Here is a 22429-nt window from a genome sequence, read left to right as displayed (position 1 = left end):
AATAAATTCTAGCTTGATCATCCTTCTTCAGGAATAAAGAAGAAATGTGAAACCTCTCACTGCAGCTCCCTGTACCGGTCTACATTTCTGCTTTCCTTCAGTCCCTAATTACAGGGTCTGGACAAAAACCTCTCCTGCTGCTTTCACCCTTGTGAACATCAGTCAGTGGCCAATATGCACCCTAGTGCTTCTTTGCAAGAATTACTCCTTTATGCAGGGACCTACATAGTCCATACATCTGAGCTACTTTTCAGCTTTGAGGAGCATGAAGAGGGGAGGGAAAGCAAGATCTCCTGTCTATCCCTCTGGTCAGCCTTTGTGCAAGCACGAGAATAGCAGCATGTAACAATAATCTAACAAGTATTTCTTCTAGGAGAGGAAGCTGGAGGCAGTCAGGCGGCTGTGAAGACTTAGGGCACAGAAGGTCTAAATGCCTCTGGCCAAAGAGCTCTTAGTGACATTTGGGTTACAAATAGTAACGTAGTATGGCAACAGTGAAGAAAAAAAACCACACAAAACCAAGGTATAAACTGGGCATAAGACTACAAATCACTTGTAGAAAAGCTGTATAGAAATACAGATTGATCTTTTTTTAAATGAACAGTGGAAACAAATAGATTCCCCTTGGCTTTAAAATCCATGTTATGCACTCAGTTTTTGTATCAAAATCCATGCATGTGTGATTAGCAAATTTTTTTTTTTTTATGTGCTGGTCCCTGGAGATAGCAAAAACTTTGCGGCATTGTGCAGCAGTGGAGGTGTCTTTCTATAGTGAATCATCTTTTCGCAAAGATTAGGACTTCTGAGACAAATATGCTCCCAGAAGATGATGTTCCTCTGCAGAAAAACTTTTTTTTAAATTCTGAATGAGAGTGGCCTTTTTGATATTTTTAAAGATTTCAATTTTTTTAAATTTTCTACAATATTTTCAAAATATTATGTTGATTTTATCACATCACCTAATTGCTGTTATAAAGCCATTATTTAATTACTACATTGGTCTAGTAAGCTAAGAGTTTTTGTAAACTAACTTTGACAAAGTTCATTTGCGTAGTAGTAAAGAAGAAACATCAAGATGATTGACACTGTTTTGAATCCTTGGTAAAGGAACTAACTCTAATAAGGGATTTAAAACATTTGAAAATTATTTTCCAGGTTTGTGCAAAGTATAACTTTTGAGATAAATGGGGCAAAGAAGCAGAATCTGTTTCATGCTTATATTTTCCTACTATGTTGTGAGTTTCATTTGTGGACAAAGGACATTTTTCATTTGGATCAGCAGCCAAGGTAGAAATGGTTGATTATATTGTTGTAGACTCATAATTTTGCTTGGAAGGAACCTCCAGAGATCATCTAGTCCAACCCCCGGCCCCCACTCAAATCATGTCTAGTTAAAGGCATCATGCCTTAAAGTTTAGATGGTCAGGGCCATCTGGAGTTGAGTCTTGACCAGTGCCAAGGATGGAGATTCCACAACCTCTTTGGGCTACCTGTTCCAGTATTTCACCAGACCATGGTTTTTTGTTTTTGTTTTTAAAATTCATATTAGCTAACAGAATTTATCATTCCCAGTTGTGACTGTTCTTCCTCCTCTTATCAGTGTGCCTCTGAGAAGTGTCTGACTCCATCTTCTCTCTTTCCTCCACTGAGGTAGTTGTAAAATGCAACAAGGTCTCCCCTTGTCTTCATTTCTCCAAGCTGAAGAGACCCAGTTCTTTCAGCCTCTCCTCATACATTGTACCCTTAAGTATTAGCATTTCCACAAGTGGCAAGGGGAAAGCTAGGTGTAAAAAAGGTAGGCAAACCAGAAATTTAATCCTCAGAGTATAGCTTTAATTCCTATTAATTATGAAGTGGTTTATTTCTGATTTCAGTGTTGCTCAATGGAAGTCCTGCTCCTGCTTTGTTTAGCTCTGCTTTTTCTATATGTTAGCCTTCTTTCCCATCTTTTTTCTCTCTTTCAGCATTTTTGTTTCTCCCCTATCCCATCTGCCAAATGAAAGTCATGAAATAGTTAACATTGGTATGTAAAGCATCACAGACTTCCATAAGCCTAACGTTCAAAGGAGATTAATAGATCAGGATAAATGATATTTATTTCCTCTGCAAACAGTTATCTCAACCTGCCTGTTTTACAGGCTCCAGAATACAGCAGTATAGTGCTTTATAGCCAGCATACCCTTGAAGACTATCCCATAATCACAACAGAAACTCAATAGTCATAAGAGAAGGTGAGAGCTAATTTTCAGATTTACTAAGCAGTATTGGACCCACAGACATTACTCTGGCATTGGTACTAGCTCAATTCCTCTGGCCTTTGCCAGATATTGTTTGTGAAGGATATTGACAGCTTCAAGAGAAAAGTGTACTAGAACTGTAAAGAATTAGTAATTAATAATCACAAAGGGCTGAAGAAGTTTATATTTCAATCTTTGGAGACAGACCTTACAGTTCAAATCAGTATCAAATGTCCTTATCACACTTCGTCTGCATTGGCAAGTTGAGAGGGATTTTTATGATAAAGCCCGATCTTGCCGTCATCCTGTCTTTGCGTGCAGGAATCATTATCATGGCTTATTCTGGATGAAGAATTCTGCATTCAGCAGTATTGGACAATGAGAAAAAAAAAAAAAAAGAAAAAAAAAAGTAGCACAATGAAAGCAAAAGGCAGCCCACCTTGAATCAAGGCAAGGTTGTGTTGCAAGGCAGTCCTTAGCAACCTGAAGCCAAACAGAGCCCTTTTGTGTTAACAGAGAGTAAACTCAAGCACAGATGATAGTGGCTTGTTTACAGAATGCCATCAGGTGCTTCTAGCAAAAAAAGAGCTTTGAAGTTGGGTGGAAGTCTTGCTGTTAAACAAGCACAATGTAGCATTTTCACTCAATGTATTTAATAAGCTGCCTGTATCTCGAATTTTGTAAATACAACAAAAATTCCAGTACCATGCAGGAAGCGCTTAAGCATTTTGGTTTCTTTCAATCTCCTGTCTTTTAGGACGCGAGCTGCAACTAGCCTTTTAAGCCACAGATTTGGCACAGAAGTCCATCTGTGACGTACTTGAACGTTTATTCAGCTCAGAAGCAGATTTAAAGCGTTTTCACTAGGTGGCAGTATGGCTCGTGGCACAGATGTCTCCACCTGATGTCCAGAGTCTGCTCTGAAATGTCTCCTTGCCTGCTCTGGAGAAACATTCATAGCAGTTCAGACTGGTTTTAGAACCACCCCAGCATGCTCACCAGAGGAGTCCCAAGGATAGTCCTGGGCACTAGAATCCTGCATTAACGGTGGATGCAGCTGGTTTTTAAACTTTGTGCAAATTTTGTCAAGGCATTTTCTGTCAGAGGAATCAGAATATTGGGAAGTTGGTACTCTATCCAGTCACTGGACTAAACATCCAAATTTTTAAGCATCCTGAGAATGATAAGTGATCTGTATATGTTACCAAACTGAGCCATTCAAAAAATGCAAGTTTAGGTTAATAATGAAGTTAAAAAAAATAAACAGCTGTCACTGTTTAGTTCTTTTGTTCCCTGCAGCTTCACCATCATTTAGGAGAGAAACAGCTGTTGTTTGGTACTATGAAATAACGAAACGTCCAAGTGGAAGTTCAGATTTTGAAGTGTTTTCCACATTTTCCTTCTGAGTTCATAAGGAAGCTTTAAGAGAAACATGCCTTATTCCAGGGTTTAATATAAAATCCCAGCTGTCAACAACATAGCCTAATTTTTCCAGTTTTCCATCAGTGTTGCTTGATTAATAACAGCAAAGTTATTCCTGACCAATTCAAGAATAAATAAAAACATTGATGAAGGACACTACAGGCTAGATGTAATAAAAGCAGCTAATAGAACAAACAGATGCAAAGATCTGCTTGTTTTGGAGATGGTGAAGAAATGCCATGTGAGATGTATGTATTTTCTCTGCTACAAAAGGATATTTATTTCTCCTCTTAAATGTTTCTAAGGAAATATAAACAATTTCAGATTGTTGTAAAATACACAGTGAGATGTTACTGTGAATCACACACATCAAAGCATTGCTGAAGCCCAAAAAAGTGCCTATATGCAAAGAAAACTGGCTTTTCTCATATTTCAAGAATAGAAATGCATCCTTTTCTGCTTTGCACATTTTCAAACTGTTTCTGTTCTTGCACAATTAACCTGCATCAGTGTTTTCAGTGTGGCACGTTATAAACACTGCACTAGCATAAGAAAAATTAACTGAAATACTGATTTCTCGTGTCTGCCTTTGAGATTCTTTAAGACAAAATCCTTGTTTGCTTGGCTTACTGGGGTAGCAAAGAGCTTATCACCGTTACCAGGTAGCTGTCTGTTCATCTAAATCTTCAGGTGAGCTGCAGGAGAAGAGAACAGAGGAAAAGCTTGAGACAGTGAAGGAGATGGGAGGGAACTAGTAAACATTATTTTAAAATATAAGAAAAAATCAACTGCAAAACAGATGTGCCTTCAAAAAAAAAGTAGTGTCCTAAATTTAATGTTCCCTTTAACAGAGATTCAGGAGCTACAGCTGAAGGAAGCCTTTGGAATAGCAGAATTTAACTGTGCATGGGGTTTCTGAGCACAAATAAAGCAGCAGGCTTTACAAGTGCAGTAGATGGAGGTTGATACACTTTAGGAAGATCGGTGGAGATACAGGGTAATGTGCTGGAGAAACCATTAGATCTAAAGATGGAGGGGTGCCTATTGTTTTAACAGACAGCCGTGAATCAGGATTTCTGGATATTAATCTCCTCTCGTATGACCTGGGGCAAACAACATAATCTGTATTTAAAATACAGTACTATTGCTTTAATGATGCAGGGCTGGGGAGCAGCAGTCTGGAAAGCAGGATGCATAATAAAGTATGCTGTGTTTATTCCATGCATACTGAACTCTGAGTAACCCTTGCAGTAGAAGGAGTTCCCCTGGCAGGCCAAGTGGAGAATTTGGCCTTTCTTTTGCTCTGCAGCGTTATTTGCTTCAGTAACCATTGATGATCCAGATACTGAGATGTTGACATTACAGAAGTAAAGATGAAAAAAAGGAAGCTGTGAAATTGCAGTATCTTAAGAAAAAAAAAAAAAAGTCTTCCATGTCATATGTAAGAAACATGTTGGCATTTTCAGTAGAAAGTCTGTTTCAAAATAAAAATATTTTATTTCAGTTTATTGGAATTACCTAGAAAGTTTTCTTTTGAGACATAGAAAACACGGCTGTTTCTAAATGGGGAATTGTCTTATTGAATCTGAAGGTTAACCCCTTGCTCAGCACCCATTGCTAGCCTGCATTTTTCATCATACATATCATGGAGCACACTCTGCAATATATTAAAGAAAATGCTCTGAGTATCCCAAACCAGAGGGAAAAGGTGAAGGGACTAGGACTGCTATCAAGGAACAGTTATTAAAAAGCAATTGTATATAATGCATTAATGGATTTGAAAACAAACATTTCAGATTATTTTAAAATAAGTTTGTTTTAAAGCAAAGAAAAAACCAAACATTTATGTTTTTTCCAGTATTAACTGTGATTTAAAAAAAATCCAGAAGCAGCATGATATGTAAAAATATTATTAAAAAAAAAAACCCAAACCCCTCTTTATATGTAAACTATGTATAAGGTTGCATGTTGAAGAGCGATAACAAAATTCAGCATCTACACTGCAAGTTTAGAGATGTTTTCTAAGGAGGCAGCTTTAGTTATACATTCTATAAAACAGGGTTGGCCATGGTTGTGGAAGCAGTTTAGACTAGTTATAGTGCTTGGGTTACTTGAGACCCTTACACATCTCTCTGGATGCTGTCACTCTCGTTCAGCACACCGATTCCTTAAAATAAAGGAAAAACAAGGAAAAGACAAAAGCTCTTAATGTCTTTGTTCTTCCTTGAGACAGTACTTAAAACTAATGAATTTTTCTTTAAACAGTATAAGGCAGAAACAGAGACAAGTAGAAAAATCATATGTCCCCTGCTTCAAAATGTGGTCATTTTAAAAAAATTACTCCTTACCAGGGTGAAGAAATCTTATATTAAATATGACAAAAAGTTCTGCAAAATCCTGAATGCCTTCAGTTCCTTTTAGATTCTCAATTAATACAACAAAATACATTGTCTTGCAAGACTAAATAGTAGTCTTTTACTAAGTAGATAATATTTGTTGTTAAAAGTCCGTCATTTCCTTCCTTATTATCTACAGGCTACATGCCAGTAGCCTATTCTTAATAAGCTATTAATGTGAGTAAAATTGTGAAAGAGGCAAATAATTTGTTTATAATTCCCTTTTTTAGAATAACTTTACATTTTCAATGTTCCTTATATGGTATTTCTGTCAGCTTTGAAAACCTCTCTCTTCTATATAGCAGATAGCAGTTAAAAACTGATTTATTGTTTTATAACACGATTTGTTTGGGAGGAAACAGAGCAGCTCTTAGCAGAATTTTTTACAGAAAAATAATTTAAAACATGGTGTTACATATTCTTTATTGACTTCAGTAAACTTAGTTAAAGGCAAGCTCTATGCAGTGTTTCTCCAAGAAAGCCTAAATCAATGTCATGTACGCTAAACCATCAGTTGCTTAGTTTCTTAGGTGGAGCAAAGCATTCTGTGATTATTGTAGTGGAGTGAATGCTGCCTGCTAGAATGCAGTTGTAGAGCATTGCAGAATAGGTACGTGAGAAGTAGGAATAACTGTAAAAATATGCAAGAAGTCAGTTCAGTGCATATGAAAATGCAAGCTCTAGGACTGGTTTCAGCAAGTTGTCCATCTGTCGTGAGAGGTCTGCTGCCACCAGAGTCCATGCAGAATTCCACTTTATGCTGTAGAAGTTCCTGAAACACTGCAAACACTGCGTCCTGGCTTCATCTCATGTTCATCCTGCTGCCTTCTAAGCCTAATTTGAATAAATTACCATATAAATTTTGTAGGGTACTGTAGCTTTAGAGAGGAGGATTCCAGCGCATGATACCTTCCAAATACATTGCGGCTAAGAATATTTTTTTTTTTTTTCATGGTGGTGTGTGGTGGTGACAGCCTGTTGCATTCAGCTCCCCTCCCTGCTATCAGTTCCCACTGATTTTATATGGAGGTACAGTGCACATTCATTTTATATTGGTACGTAGCTTTTTTCCCCCTTTGGTGATGACTGAGGATTGCTTAGAAGACCACAGCTATGTGAAGAAGTCTCCAAATCAGACTAGATTGCCTTGAAGATGAGCTCCGTCTGGAGCTATGTTGTCCTGATGTGTCAGCAACTACAACCATATAGATACTATCAAGTAATAAAATCTTTACAACACATCACATGCACTGTGCAGATAAAGGGAAGGTGACTATTGGGTTTTGGTCAGAAAAGTCCAAAAGAGTAGTTGTAATGATTCTTATCTTTAGGGTTGTCAGTTACTGAATTTGTTAGAACTATAGTTACTTTCTGATAGGGACTTCTAGTATAAATATATGGAACAAATAAATATATAGAGGTAGACTCTTTAACTCAGTTTACTTTAACCAGAAACACTGTAGATAAGGTTGAATTATATCTTTCATTTTAGCAACTTTTAAAAAATTGTCTGTATTAGACTAAAACCACTGAGGTTCAAAATGTTCCCTAATGGCTCTTAATCCAAAGATGATTTTTCAAAGAAATCTTAACAGTTTTGTGTGACCCAAATTGACAGAAGCTGAAATTAGCTTTACTGTGCATTTTCAGATTACACGAGTCAGAACTGGCATAACAAAAATCTTCAAGTCTTCTTTTGTAGTTGTTACTAAACTTAAAAATCAAGATAGCTTCCTATTTCTGCTGTTAGTCCCCATTACCACTGAATTGGATGCAATTGATAACACTTAGTGCAAGATAACTAATTAAACGGACGAATCCTGGAGAAATAAAGGAACACGTAGATTCACAGGAAGTTGCTGGTATCAATCCTACTGTAAGCCCAAACCATTTCAGTATGTCTGTTAATGATCTTGGTTTCAAAGGTGGGGAGTGTACCAATGACACTTGTTGAGCTGGAAAATGTTACATGGTTTCAAAGGTGGGGAGTGTACCAATGAGAGCTGGAAAATGGTCCCAGTCACCTCTGTTCCAAAAAGGTTATCTGAAATTGGAGTAGGTAAAGAGAAATACTTGGATGATAAGAGGAACAAAAAGTCTGTCATTTCAGAAGTGTCTAACAGAGTTTGGCATGGCTTGGCCCAATTTATTCATCCTAGTAAAAAAAGAGGATATAACTGCTCTCTAAAGGACTTTGGGGTAAACTCAGAGAAAGAAGGTAAAAAAAGAGGATATAACTGCTCTCTAAGGGACTTTGGGGTGAACTCAGAGAAAGAACTTCTACTTAAGGGAAGGGGTAATGCTGGCACAAGTACTAACAGGCTTAGAAGAATGATACATTAATTTAAACTATAAATTAAAGGAAGATTTTTACATACAGGGGGGTAAACTGCCTGCTACAGTAACAAAGACAAAAAATTATGTAGAGTGCTATCAATTCTAAAAGAGACTGAAATGATAACAGAGATGTCCCTCCCAGTTCTTTGTTTTGGTGCTTCTGAGTCCAGGAGTGCTGCTTGGATTTACTTGGGCATTGGACTCTGAAGAGACAATAGGAAATAATGAGTTCAGAGAATCTGTACTGAGCCTTCAGCTTGCAGAAAATTTGTTCAGTGAACCTGAACAAGGCACACATCAGTAGCTCAATTAGCATCTTATTTCTGCTTTTCCTCTCCAGAGCCTTGTTTGCAATTATCAGTTTGGACTTCTTTATTCTTTTAATGTAGATCATCGTGTATAACTCAGACCATGATTACCGTGAGTGTTTTTCAGTGGCATAGCCACCTTGTGCTGATGTTCCCCCAGCTGCTTGTTGTCTTCTCCAAGCCAATACTTGCATTATGCCAGTACAATTCTTTGTGTGATCATGCGAAGAACTGGATCAGAGCACTGATCCAGCTGAAAAATACCTTTTCATTTTCTCTTTGGTATTTTTAATTCAAATCAGGCTTTTGCTCTGGTCGCTACACTACTGCATGAACGGTTGTGCCAGCACAAAGCAGGAGGTGACTCAAGAACAGCTCGGCATCACTTCAGCAACTGAAGCAGCACTGGCGTATCCGCAGGCTGCTCTCAGTGGCTCCCTGGTTTGCAGTCAGTGCTAGGCCAAGGAAAGGGCTGCACGCTGCTGATGAGGATGCTGCTGCCATTCATCTTCCCCTCCTCTCTCTTGTACCTCCTGCTGCAGTGGCAGGGCCTGACCATGCAACTGAGACAGGTCAGAGAACCAAATCAGCTGAAAACTGATGAAACCAGCTGAAAACAAAGCACTTAATTTTTCTTAATTTTTTTCCTGAGGTTTAGTTTTCTGTCTCTTTAGTTGCCCAGACCAGACCTCATAGCACTCACAGATCAGGAACACCAGTCAGGGGCAGCAGAAGCAAACACTTCTTACAGAAGCTATGCCAGCTTGTATAGCTTGAATGAATCACTTGGTTATCTTGCTCGCTGGAAACTACCTTTCTGGAGATCCAGACAGACTAGAAGTTTTTCTGATAGAGTATTTTGGCAGGAAATAATCACTTTTCCCTTTAGGTAGTCCTGAAAATACTGGAAGTTTGGAAGATCTGTGCTTTCCTCCCCTGCAAATGTTTCTATCTCGGAGATTTTGGTAGGATCCTTTCCTGGTTTTGTCAGGCAGATCCTACACATCAGAATGTAGTGTCTGGGGCAAGGACAGAGTCTGTACTGTGTCACCTCTACAAATCCTGTAGAGCTGGCTCGTGCATGTCTGTTAAATAGTTGGACTCTGTAGAAGCGTTAGCTTTTCAATAATTCAGCCACATCATGTTGGTAATTACATTTCTACTGCGTATGGGTTTAGAATAGTAACACCTAGTACTATACTAAATGGATACTTAATAAGGCAACATTATAATAGGACTCCCACGGAATAACACATTACATTAACACCGAATGAGTTCATTCTGAATTCATTATGCATTGTTACTCTGAATGCCAGAGGAATTAATACTCATTAGCCATTTACTATGGAGGATTGTTGAATAATTGCCAGATACAGCTGTTTTAAGAATTTACAAGCTTTCCTGATAAAGTTTCATTCTGAAAGAATCATTAAGTGTAACTTTCTTTTCATTAGAGAGTTCCTACTTTTATTTTGAATCTGTGCTCCTTATTCAATTGAATTCCAGTTCTAAAAGCAGTTCAAAGATAGTCACTCAGCCTAGTTCATTCGCTAATGGAATTACTTTCCTTATCTCCATTTTGTCTTTGAGTGTATCTCAGTTGGCTTTATACAACACATCTGGAAGGTTAATAAACTTTAAAGCATGCTGGGAGACATTCAAGGGCAGGGTGACTCCGACATGACAAAAAGAATGCAAAAGCATTATATTTACGACTTTGTGGCAAGTAAATTCTGAAAGTAAAGTTATACAAGGCCTTTGATTTGGTTGTTGAAAGTTCCCTCTGTTCCTACCAGCATTTGAAGACTCAGCTGTTTTGCATATCAGAGGTAGCTGATTTAGGGAAATAACTGCTCACTTTAGAAGAACTTTTCTTTTGGGTATAAGCTTCTGCAAGGGTTTTACTTCTTTGGCAACTTATTCATGCTAACTGTCTGCAACAGCCACACAGTGGCAATTCACGTCATCCTGATAAATTCAAATAGTGTTGAGCTTTTCCGCCTAAGTTGTCATTGTAGCTAGTAGTTTGATTCCTGCCTGTAGACCTGACGATATACATTCAAATATGAGATTTACTATGTGTTGGTGTTAGATCAGTGGCTCAGGTTTCAAAGTTATATACGCACAATTGTGAATGCATGGTTTTGGGGTTTTTTTCCCACTCAGACAAATTCAGTGTAAAAAGCCTGTGCACCTTAGACCTCGCAGAATAAGGTTATGGCATTTCCTTGCATTCTGTCTGCAAACAGTGCTGCTCCATCTAAGCACTCACAACCTTATTTGTGTTTCTCCGTGACAGCTGAATCCGCTCTGTGGGTTTCACAAATGCCAGTCTGCCACAAATAGCATTTGCACATAGTTAGATTCATTAAATTGTGTTGAAGTGTTAGTTCAACTGTAAGTGATTCCCACTGAATTCAGGGGAGCCAGCTTTTGGCTTCCGATCTATAATAGTTAATTACATCTGTATGAAGCAGTCATGTGTCTTGTTGATTACCAAGACAGCAATACAAATGTATTTGTGTTTAAGCAAAGGCTAAAACTGTGTGATACGTCAGCGATGCCATAAACCAACGCTTAGGAAATCATCTTAATTTAGAACTATGTCCCAAAATGAAACATAGGAAGATAATTGCTTGTATAAATACTGATATATTTTTATATATTATATAAATTTAAATTATCCAGTTGACATAACTCCTATCGAGCTGATTATAACCAACTGGGGGGGCGGATTTACTTTTTTTTTTTTTTTTTGAGTTAGAGAATGAGGGGATCGGCAGTTCATGTTGGCGATTCAGCTGTGGCACGGGGGCTGGTTGCAAACCCTGGCACACTCTGACCGAAGTCAGGGTTTGGTGGGTGACATGGGGCTTGGTGTAGACCTTGGTGCCCGGCACTGGGCCCCAACAGCCGGCCACGAGATGGCAGACACAGCCTCTGCTAGAATAATGGTATTTTCTTTGACCTATATAAAGAGCTGCTGCATCTTTCTCCATTGAAAATGATAGATAGAGCCAAGTACACTGCAGATAATAGTCACTTTCTGAAAGCTGCTTTCAGCTTTTACACCTGAAGCTTTTTGTTCTTTTGCCTTTCTCTGCTATGATTCTCACCTTGTGCCAAGAAAATATCTTTTGTTTTTCCACTGGTCTCAGTAATAGCTGTTAGTTGAGTTAGATTTGAACGGAGTTCTGTTAAGAAGTATAACATGACCAAGGTTGTTTGCAGCAGTGTGCAGGCTCTACATTGTAGTGATTGGAATGGATTAAATACACATAATGCATTTAAAATACGTGCATACATGGACATAAATATTTTTTGTTTAATTAATTTTTTTCCCTGGATAATTCCGGAGTTCTCTGCACCATTTAGTTCAATGACCAGCCCACCAAGGATGAAGCACTGCTGTAGAGGTATGCAAAAGCAACATCACATGCTCACAGATCTGAAGAGGCAGGGAAAATAAAGAATATTGTAAATGCAAAGCATAAGGTCATTAAATGGATACTGGTTTTATATGAAACTGAAGAGGCAGGGACTTGGATGATTAACCTTAGCAATTGTGCAAGTGACCGTAACTTCAGTAAAGTCAGGGGGCCTCCATTAATTTATTCTTGGAATAAGCATTGTCCTGACTCAATATTTGGAAGACTACTTAATGAAATTCTTCATTTTCCAATACACTATTGAATTTCATTACATTTTATAACAAAAAAGGCAGGAATGAAAATAAGGATTTATTTCAGAATAAGCCAGCAGAAACATGGGTGCAGATTCACAATGCACGTTAAAAACTCATCTGCACAGACAGGTACAGATAATGGCACATTTGCTCAAAACTTGTTCTAAACTGATTCTGATGCCGAGCAGCCAGGCCAAGCAAGCATATTAGTTAACTCTGCGTAGCCTTACCTTGTTGTTTGGATGGATGTTTGTAACCTGCTCTGGAACTCTCATGTACAGCAAAGCGTACAGCTCCGTGGAGGTGAATAAACTCATTCTTAGTGTGTGGCAAGAGTGACCCACCCAGTCAAATGGTTACCTATTTGTAATTTACTCTACTACACACTGGCTCTGTGCCCACCACATTTCCACTGCAGGCAAGCTCTTAAGTGTTGTGTAGATGTCAGCTCTTTTATATCAGATCGCAAGAGAGCTATCAATATAATTTGATCTTTATAGAGAGAGAGAACATGTAAAAGCTCAAGTGCTGTTCATATAATCCGATTATCTTTTTCCTGTTTCACAGAACTATGGCTTTTTTCTTATCCAGTTTGATCTACCTTCCAAGGTCCATGTGGTGTTACTACACTGGTGGCATTGTCCCCCAGTAAGATTTATATAAACAGAAGAGTTCATTTACCTTCTCCATGGGGTTGTGCATGTCTCTCTGGAACACTGAGAACCTCAGGCAAGACAGAAGCTTTCAGTGCTCAGCTGACCTGAGGACAATCTCACTGGTCAAACAAAAAGCACAGTTGGGGCTGGACACTGGCTATCTTCCAGTATACACAGAGCTACTTGGAGACAGTGAGAATCTGAACTAGGGACTTGCTCAGCCAGTTGTGCTGAGCAGCTGTAAAAGTTCTCACAGCCCATCAATGGAGCAGGTGTAAAACTCACTGGGTGACTGAAAGTAACTGGTCACTTAGAGCTCTTGTTGTTTGCTTCTAAGGGTTTGTTTATTATAAGAATGTTTAAGTTAATGTGCCATCCTGTGGACACAGGGTTAGTGCCTGGATTTAGGATTTCTCACTGACTGCGTCATCCATTGGCTACATCGTAAGCTCTGACAGGTCACTTTTTTCTCAGTGTTTCAGCTTTCTCATGTATGAAATAGGCTCGATGATACTTTCCTCTAAATGGTATTTTCGAATCTGTGTATGACTGGAGCTACTAGAGTTTTTGCCTCTACTGATGGTATAGAGTTTACACTGTTGTAGTTTAGCTGGTGTCTACCTAGCTTTACCATAGCAATAGGAACGGAGGCTTCTATGTTTGTGCAACCACTTCATTGTTTTCCATGCTAATGCTGTTTTTCTTTATATAGATATGGCCTAAGCATCCGGGTCCAGCTGATAAAGAAAGTTTGCTTTTCACTTGTGTGCTCCTGCACAACTGGTCATTGAGTTCAGCCATTTTGGGATTAAGCTGAAGATGTTTTAATTTAAAAACTAAATGTTAAATATGGTTGCAGTACAGCCAGAATCATTTATCAGACATTTTTAAATCAAAAGTGCAAAGGAAACACTGTTGGTGAACAAGTTTCTCTGTTCCCTCCCTGAATCTTATGTAATTGATACAGAACCCCCCCCCAGTTTTGTACTTTTCTCCCACACTCCTGTGTTTGGAATGCTAATCACAGGACACAGAGAATGTTCACAAAGGGAAGGTATATGGCTCTCTTCTGTTCCAAGTATGAAGACATCCTTTTAATTGCATGCAGACAGCAGATGGTATGGCTTTTGTGGCGTCATGAACTCCAGCACAATGTAGTCAGCCACTGCACAGCATGGTACAATTTAAAGCTGAGTAAATATGGGGAGAATGAAGGGTTAGGGGTGGGAAGGCAGTCATTCCTAGGACATTTGTTCCATTTTGATTTTACAAATTGACCATGATTTTGTTATGCTTCACTCTTATTCACTTTCTGCATCTGTTCTAGAAAACTGCTTTCCTGCCAGGAAAATACACCCAAACAGTGTTAAAAGGGTTGTTGTCAACTTCAAAAACCACATCTCCATTTGAAAGTTTTATGTTTTCTTTCATAAGAAGATGTAAGATTTTGAAGTTACTTTCTCTCAGACTTCAGAAGAAGTAGGTAAAAAAAAAAAATTCCCAATTAATAAAGATGAGGTAACACATTTTTCCAGTCCACAGGTATAATAATCTCTCACAAAATTGACTCGGAATTTTCTGTAAGTTTTTCTGGTCAGAAAATTATTTTCCATTCAAAGCCCCCTTCATGCCTGATTCAGACTTTTCACCCATCAGTCAGTGTGTTATTCTGGAATCTCATTTTTTCCCCTCTAAGGAAAAGTTCTGAAACTGCAAAAAATTTTCTTAAGACAGGAAAAGTTTTCCTATTCATACCTCATATGCCCTGCATCCTCTGTTATTGGTTTAAAGGCTGTATAACTTACAGACAGCAGAGGCTTTGCATAAAATAAAACAACTTAGTAAGTAAAATAAATTAATACATAATAGAGAGGATTTTTTTCATTGAGTTGCAATGTACCCTGACAAGTAATATGCTGTTTAATACATATATGTATATATAGCAAATATATTTAACTTTAATAAAATTTTAACCCCCCCAACAGATACTATTTTAAGTAGTTATTGTGCACACTGGTATACTGTGACAAAACAGTTAGGTATTTCTAGTGTATTTCTAGCTCCTCTTGAATTTGATGCAGGTGTGACATAATTACATCCAGTCTCAGATCTGTGAGGCTACATCAAGGCACAGCCAGTATGTGACCATAGGAGAGAGGACCCAGAGGAGGCAGGATTCACCAAGAGGCACCGTTCTGGCTCAGCTCCCTAGAGCAGCTTGCAAGCTACGCTACACTTTCCAACGTGCAGGATTTAGAGTACAGGCTGAGGGAGTGTACAACTGTGAACTCAGATAATGTTACTAGTAAGAAAACTGTTAGATGTAGCAATGCTTCTAATTTGTATAGTTTTACAATAAATTAATGTACCATGATTTATGATATTTAACATTTTACTGAAGTTTCTCTCATTCTCTGACAGAATGGAGTATGGATAAATGTGTTAATCAGAAACACAGAAATGGTCACATAGAATACATCCATTTGAAAGTATACAGTGGTGAAGTTTAGTGGACTTTTGTTTTCCATGTTGTTAATCACCCAGCCTATGTTCCTGTTCTTCTGATCAGTTTCTTGACTCTAAATAGACATGTTCTTCCATTAGCCTGTGGTATTAATTAGTTGCATTTAAGAAACGGAACCCACTTGGCAGACAGCAAAACCTGGGGAACACTGTTATATATTTCTCCAGATTTCCAAAACCAGGGAAAAGTAGATTTTCTCTTCCTTCACAAATTTATTACTTTAATTATATAAAAAAAAAAATCTATTACACCATTTTAATGTAAATCCTAGGAATGTTTTTGTTCAGATTAGAAATTGTTGGTCTGTGTCCCCAGCCAGTGGAGCCATGCCAACGCCCAGCAGCTGGGAATTTCCTACCCTGCTATCTGTGTGCAGCAACGGATTCATTAGGCATAGGACATCTCCTGTATGCATTCTAAATTACCTACCAGACTCCTTGATTTTTAATATATGGTTATATTACATAAATCAGAGCTCTGCTTTTCCAAAATAGGTATATTTTTTGTACTTTGTGCAAACATTTTTTAAGCAACAATACGAAGCACTATTTGTCTCTTGATATTAAATAAGGTATGGGAACATGGTGCCACTGACTAATCTAATGTACTTTACATCCAAGTAGTGAAAAATATTCATAATTCTTTTTTCTGTGTGGAGATAAGGTAAGACATGTGCAAGTGCAGTAGTTTACCCAGAATCTTGTCATTGCCCATATCCTACCAGAAGTACTTAGGATTCTGTGCAGCTGTTTCTTATTTTCATATTTTAACTAATGTAGGCTATGCTTCCAAATAGAGGAAGGTTGGGATCTCAGGACACTGCTTTGAAGACATTTTCTCCCTGTTTCATTGTAACATATTTTACCATTATTCCATCCTGAATGCAAAATCAGTGGAATCTTGAAAGTAAAAATATATCACTTTGTTTAAATATACACTGAAATGAAGACTGAGCTTTTGTCCTTGATTTCTGCTGATCTCCTGATTATTGTCAAGGATGTATAATTGAATTATAACCCTGATTTTCATACAGGTCAATGGCATCCATGCTAATGACTCACAGATCATAAAAGTATATTTCCAAAGGGTGTGGAATTGGTGGGCTGAACAGCTTGGGCTGGTTTATAAAAACGAGGGCCTGAAGCCATCTGCACTTATCCATTCTTCTTTGTTCCAGCTGCGATTCTGCTTTACCAGCCACATCACCAGGGCAACATGGCATTTACAGGCAAATTCGAATTTGAAGCCGATGAGAACTATGATGACTTTGTGAAGAAAATTGGTAAGTATGTCTTGGGGTGTAATTCTTAAGGGTTATAAATTAGTTAAAAATGTTTTGGTTTGTTTCTGCTGAAATGTGCTGAGATCAAGAGGGGCTAAGGCTGATAGGAGTGCTCTGCACTTCAGCAAGGAGATTCGGTTTTCATTCTTATAAGAAGCACTGTCAGCCACAGGAAGTAGTCTCGTTCTACAGAAGTAGTATTCCTTCTCAGGGGCAGCAAAATGAAGGGCCAATATGTTTGCAGTATAATGATCATGAAGGTCACTTTTTCTGTCCTTAGTATTCATAGGTGGGAGTATAAATTTAATATTAAAATGCTTGTCATAAACTTATGCAGGAACCAGGTTTCTGTGAATGCTTACAGAAGACTATTCAAACCTTTTTCAGAGATTACTCCGTAAAATCTCTTAGGGATACTATGATCTGTGCACATAAATTCAGTGCTTGTCTTCATTTATTTAAAAAGCAATAGCAAATATTAAGTATGTGCTGCTGTATAGCAAAGGCACATTAAATTCCATGCATCTGCATGTGTAGATTAAGTAGAAGTGAATATTTATATATACTTTGTATCCATACCTTTATTCTGTGTATTGTTTCTCAGGGAAAAGAAAACAAGACCAAAAGTTATTTTACCAAATGCATTGATGTCACTGCATCTTCCTTTATACCAGTAATTTAAACTCAGAGCTTTGGTACTGCTGTAAAAAAATTTTTAAAAAAGAAACCCAAATCAGATGCTCAGACATCAACGTCTGAGAACAAACATACCATTAGCATGCTTCAATTCAAATACATCTGGTAGGCTATTAGATTTTATAAACTGCATGTTTCTATTTTTTAAGGTCTCTCCAGTGACAAGGTTGAACTGGGAAGGAATTGCAAAATAGTCACTGAGGTGCTGCAGAATGGAAATGACTTCACCTGGACACAGCATTTCCCAGGAGGCCGCACCACAACCAACACATTCACAATTGGCAAGGAAGCAGACATGGAGACAATGGGTGGTAGAAAGTTCAAGGTACATTAATTTAGCTCTTAAGTTTTATGCTGTTTCGTTTGTTTTTTAATTTCGAGTGAAAATCAGATCTGTCTCAGGGACCTTCCTTAAATTGTTTCTTTTATCTGTCAGAGCTTAGAAACATATTTTTTCCTCTCATTTCTTGATGCCCCTAGCAAAATATCTAACTCTGATTTTAAAGACAGCTAGAGCTTTCGAACTGTACCGACTAATAAAGAATGAGGGTAGAGTGTCAAGCATCTACTGCTGTCGCAGCTCAAGCAAACATAATGCTCATTAAAACTCTAAAGAGCTGGTTGGCAGCTGTCTCAGTGTCCAGCACCACACAGCAATGGCAGCACACTCTGAGGGCTCTGCCCATGCCTGTCAGCAGTGCTCAGCTTTTGAAGTCACCTGCACCTGAGCTTTAAACAAAAGACTGTGTAAAGCGAAGGGAAAAGAAAAAAAACTCTATATCCTCCTTCCTATTGGAAGTAAAGAGCAACTTGCAACTTAAGCAGCCTCTAGCTCCTGTCATGGACAGAATCTTGATTCAAAGCCTGCTGTGAAATGGTTGCTTTACTTACCTTCTTCATTTCTCATCTATTCAAAGGGATAAGACAATTTGGGACAGCTAAACTGCATTTGTGAGGTGTCCAAAACCCTACAATATGTTACTGGATAAATGCTTTTTACATATTGAAGAGACAGGAAAACCAGCAATTGTATGGGGGAGTTGTGACAAACTGAGAACAGCATTGCATGATTTCCAGAATGCTTTTTCTCTCCTCTTTCTGAGGAAAAAAAATCCATGTGTTTGGCTTTGTGAAACCTAACAGATAGAAGACGACACACTTTTACTTGGTTATTTTATTGCAAATGTAACAATATTGAAATATTACAAATTCCATTCTCTTCTTTTTGGTCCGGTCCACTTCAGTAGCCAAAGATGAAGGCACAGTAAGTGATTCTCAGCAGAGAAACCACCAATTTTTAGTATAGTGTCGCTGAACAATTCATAAACTGGTAACATGGTTTCCTTGTATCTGGTAGAAAATGGCCACTCATCTCTTCATTTTGCAAATTACTTTTTTCTCCTCTAAATAGGACTGGCTTATCTGTCTTTATTACTAAAAGCTTAGGCAAGACTGACTAGTTGTACAGCCAAGACTGATTTTGTGATGGAACCACGTATCTAGTTTTGGCGGTCAGCTGAGCTGATGTAGTATTTGTGATCTTCATAGGAGCGTCCTGGCGTACTTCTTCCACGCAGCAGCTCTTTCAGCAATTGGCACATATTGTAGTATAAAGGTGTGACTGCAGACTGTGCAGAGATGAAGCCTAGTGTAGTTAGAGATATGAAACTGGGGATCTAGGGTAAAGATTCACATAATTTGTCCACAGTGACTTTTGTGCTGCTTGCAGGCAGGTTATTAGTATCTGAGAATGCTACTTCAAAATTAACTCATACAGTCATGCCTTTTACTTCCCTGTCAAGAGAACCACATAAAACATTGAGGACTGAATAAGAAACATTGTCTGTACTCAGATAATTTTTAGAGCTATGAATTCATATTGTGTAGATATGGAACTTGTATGTACTGTTAGATTAACATTTTTCTGTTTAAATTGTAAATATTTAGGAACTAAAGCACAAGGATTTTAGTCTTGTTCATGAAGCCGCACATGTAATACACAACTTTTACTTTTTTAAAAGGAAAAACTTTAAGCATCAGATGTACAGATGCTTACAGCGTATCTGATAATATAAATGCCAGTAACCCCAGGGAACATTAAACCTTTCTCTATTACAGGCAACTGTTAAAATGGAAGATGGGAAAATAGTAGCTGATTTTCCCAACTATCATCATACTGCAGAGATTTGTGGTGGAAAGCTAGTAGAGGTGAGTTCTCAAATATCCAGGTTCGTTTATAAAAAACAAACAAAACCTCCAGAGTAGCAGGCTTAAAATTTTGAGTTTAGAAAAAATGCTTATCTAAAGTAAAGCATAACTATTAAATAGTCTTCTAAAATTTTGTGCATGTTTAATCCAAAAATTAAATTAACAAAATTTTCCTCATATACTTTTGATAAACTTGAAATGTAGATCTTGTATCTTAGGCACAGAAACACAGTTTTATAGCTGTAAGACTGGAACATTCAGACTGAAATATTCCCAAGCTGCCATGTCTTTGTACTCACTGTGCCCATGCCTCAAGAATAGAAAATAATATATATAGATCTTTTCACCTACTACTTACACGCTTCTATAAAGTTATTAACTTTGTTTTATTCTTAAAAAACTATCTAGCTTCAACTCCTCACAGAATTTCTATAGAACCCTATTTCCTTAGTCTTACAAAAAAAACCCCCAAAACACAACACAAAAGAGGTTTGATTTCAAGTAGTATTCTATCAATAAAATGGCAACATAGCTTTGGAAGATTACTGAAACTGTAATACTTCTAGTAAAACTTGCAGAACAGATAGAATTGTCAAACATCATGATTTCTGATTCTCAAAAAATCTCCTGGATTGACTTATATCTGTGTCAGTTATGTATGTCTGAGTGCATCTTCAACAGAGATTAACCAGAAGTAAGTTACTCCATGAATCAAGAACCAACACTCACCCTCCCTGAAAGTAATAGTGTCAATCATTTATTGTTTTTGGAGAACAATTATCTCTAAAACTCGGATAACTTGGATAGCTGGTAAAGCCATGTCTAACACAGGATACATTTAAGTTATCCCTAAATGCCTGTTCTGAAGTTATGCTGGTTGTGTAAGAATATTTTTGCACTGTGTATTTCAGACTTGACAAGGACATTGAGCTTATTTTCTAGATATGTCTTCTACCAAAGGGTAAATGTTGCTTCAGTAAAGGACAGGCTCTGTGAGCCAGCCAGCAGGTCTTTTCATTTGTGACACTGAAGCGCTAATTACACTGTTCAACCAAATTTGTGGTTTGTTCTTTATTCTAGATTTCTACTGCTTCTGGTGTGGTCTACAAAAGGATCAGCAAAAAGATTGCTTAAAGCAGTAAAGCCAGTCTCTTGCCATGCACTGAAAAACAAACAATACAAATAAATAAAATAGAGTGCCAATTGTCTTTCTCTCTTTCTTTGTGGTACAAACATGAAGAATTGTTTTTCAGAGTAGTGTTATCCTCAACATTAATGCTTACCCCCTTCCTAAAGATCAGAACATAGAACAAAGCATTTAATGATGCGTTCCAGTCTCTATGATGCATATTTGGCATATTCAAATATTGTCTATCACCTACTTCAGCTTCTGTCTAGAGAATAGGGTGACATTCTGCCCAAAGTGTAGATCAAAATGCAAGATCTGATTAAAGTCTTTTGCCCTATTGCTGGTTGGAGGGCAGAAATTTAGGAGCTTGAAAACAAGAGGAACTCAGTTTATCACTCATTAAAATATATGTTTTCATACTGCTATAATGGTTTTCTCATTCTCATCAGTATCTCCTCTTGAGGTTTTACAAACATACTCCTCGAGAAAATGTGGAGTCTTCTTTTTCCAATGCAATCCCCTTGCTTATATAGAGTGCATGTGAAAACCTGTTTTTTTGAACACAGTAGGAATTAAATATAACAGTTTTCAGATTCAGTGTCCCAAATCACTTCTGACCAATACCTGGTCCACAAAGCATTTCCCTTTTCAGATTCCTTTTGCCAGCTGTCTTGCCTTCTGGATCCACCACCTAGCTCCTCACAAACTAATCGGTAACTAATCATGGCAGGTGTCTTGTGTACACAAAAGTTCATTTTCTGATGGGCCTACATACACAACTGATAATCCCAATCGTTTCAGGTATCTTACATTAAAAAAAGGCTTTTAATTCCTTTCTATATTTTTCCTCAATAGAGATTACTAAGCTTTTCAGCTGCAACAAGGCTTCATCCAGGCTCTATCAGTTTACCCGAAACAGGCTGCACAATCTTATGACCAGGTGTTGCTTAATGTATTACTTACTCTGTCTCCAAGGCTAAGCATAATGCTGAACTCTAATTAAATACAAGTCAAATCTGAAAAGCATTCAATCTTGAGGCATTCTTTTGGTACTTGCAACAAACAGATCTACTGATAGAATTTTGTTGAAATCCAGTCTCTTCAGTTAATGAGGTCATATTGAAAAGTAATAAGGGATCTCTCTAGGCTTACTCCTTATTTCAGTTCAAGTCATCTAGTACATTCCTCTGCAAATAATAACGTGACATCTTAGAACATTTGGACATAAAATGTGCCCATCATATTCAACGCTTAACCAACTACAGAGGCAAAGACAGGCACTGTGCAAGCACTATATGAAACTAAAGCTTATACTAGAACTGAGGGATGGTGGTGTTTTGTCTGAACCATTCACATGCACAAGAACCTGCTCTGAAGGAGATGATGCTGATAACTGGTGATTCCCTGCTTTGAAAACAAAATGGAACCAGCCATAGCGAATTCTAGAAGCAACTACATTTAGCATTATGCAACTGGCACATTCTGTTTTCACATTCTGCATGTGATCAAGTAACTCCCCCTCATACAGACAACAATGCTTTGAAAGGAA

The 22429-nt window shown here is 37.8% G+C and overlaps 1 protein-coding gene across 1 annotated transcript; it reads left to right on the top strand.

Moving 5' to 3' along the window:
• The first annotated feature begins 16737 nt into the window (after window positions 1–16737).
• On the top strand, window positions 16738–20938 carry FABP6 (fatty acid binding protein 6, ileal). The gene is made up of 4 exons (XM_010084786.1): window positions 16738–16847; window positions 17693–17868; window positions 19662–19751; window positions 20832–20938. Exons 1-4 carry the CDS (start codon window positions 16781–16783, stop codon window positions 20883–20885), a joined length of 387 nt encoding a protein of 128 aa, XP_010083088.1. The 5' UTR covers window positions 16738–16780; the 3' UTR covers window positions 20886–20938.
• The last annotated feature ends 1491 nt before the right edge of the window (window positions 20939–22429 follow it).

This window comes from Pterocles gutturalis, unplaced genomic scaffold (assembly GCF_000699245.1).
Source record: "Pterocles gutturalis isolate BGI_N339 unplaced genomic scaffold, ASM69924v1 scaffold13025, whole genome shotgun sequence".
NCBI classification, from domain to species: Eukaryota; Metazoa; Chordata; class Aves; order Pterocliformes; family Pteroclidae; genus Pterocles; species Pterocles gutturalis.
The sequence above is the reverse complement of the archived record's forward strand: the minus strand, read 5'-3'. Positions and strand labels throughout refer to the sequence as shown.

Coding starts and splice junctions, on each gene's coding strand:
- FABP6 (XM_010084786.1), top strand. CDS start 16,781: ATGGCATTTACAGGCAAATTCGAATTTGAAGCCGATGAGAACTATGAT. Junction 16,848..17,692: donor TGACTTTGTGAAGAAAATTG/GTAAGTATGTCT, acceptor CTATTTTTTAAG/GTCTCTCCAGTGACAAGGTT. Junction 19,752..20,831: donor GTGGTGGAAAGCTAGTAGAG/GTGAGTTCTCAA, acceptor TCTTTATTCTAG/ATTTCTACTGCTTCTGGTGT.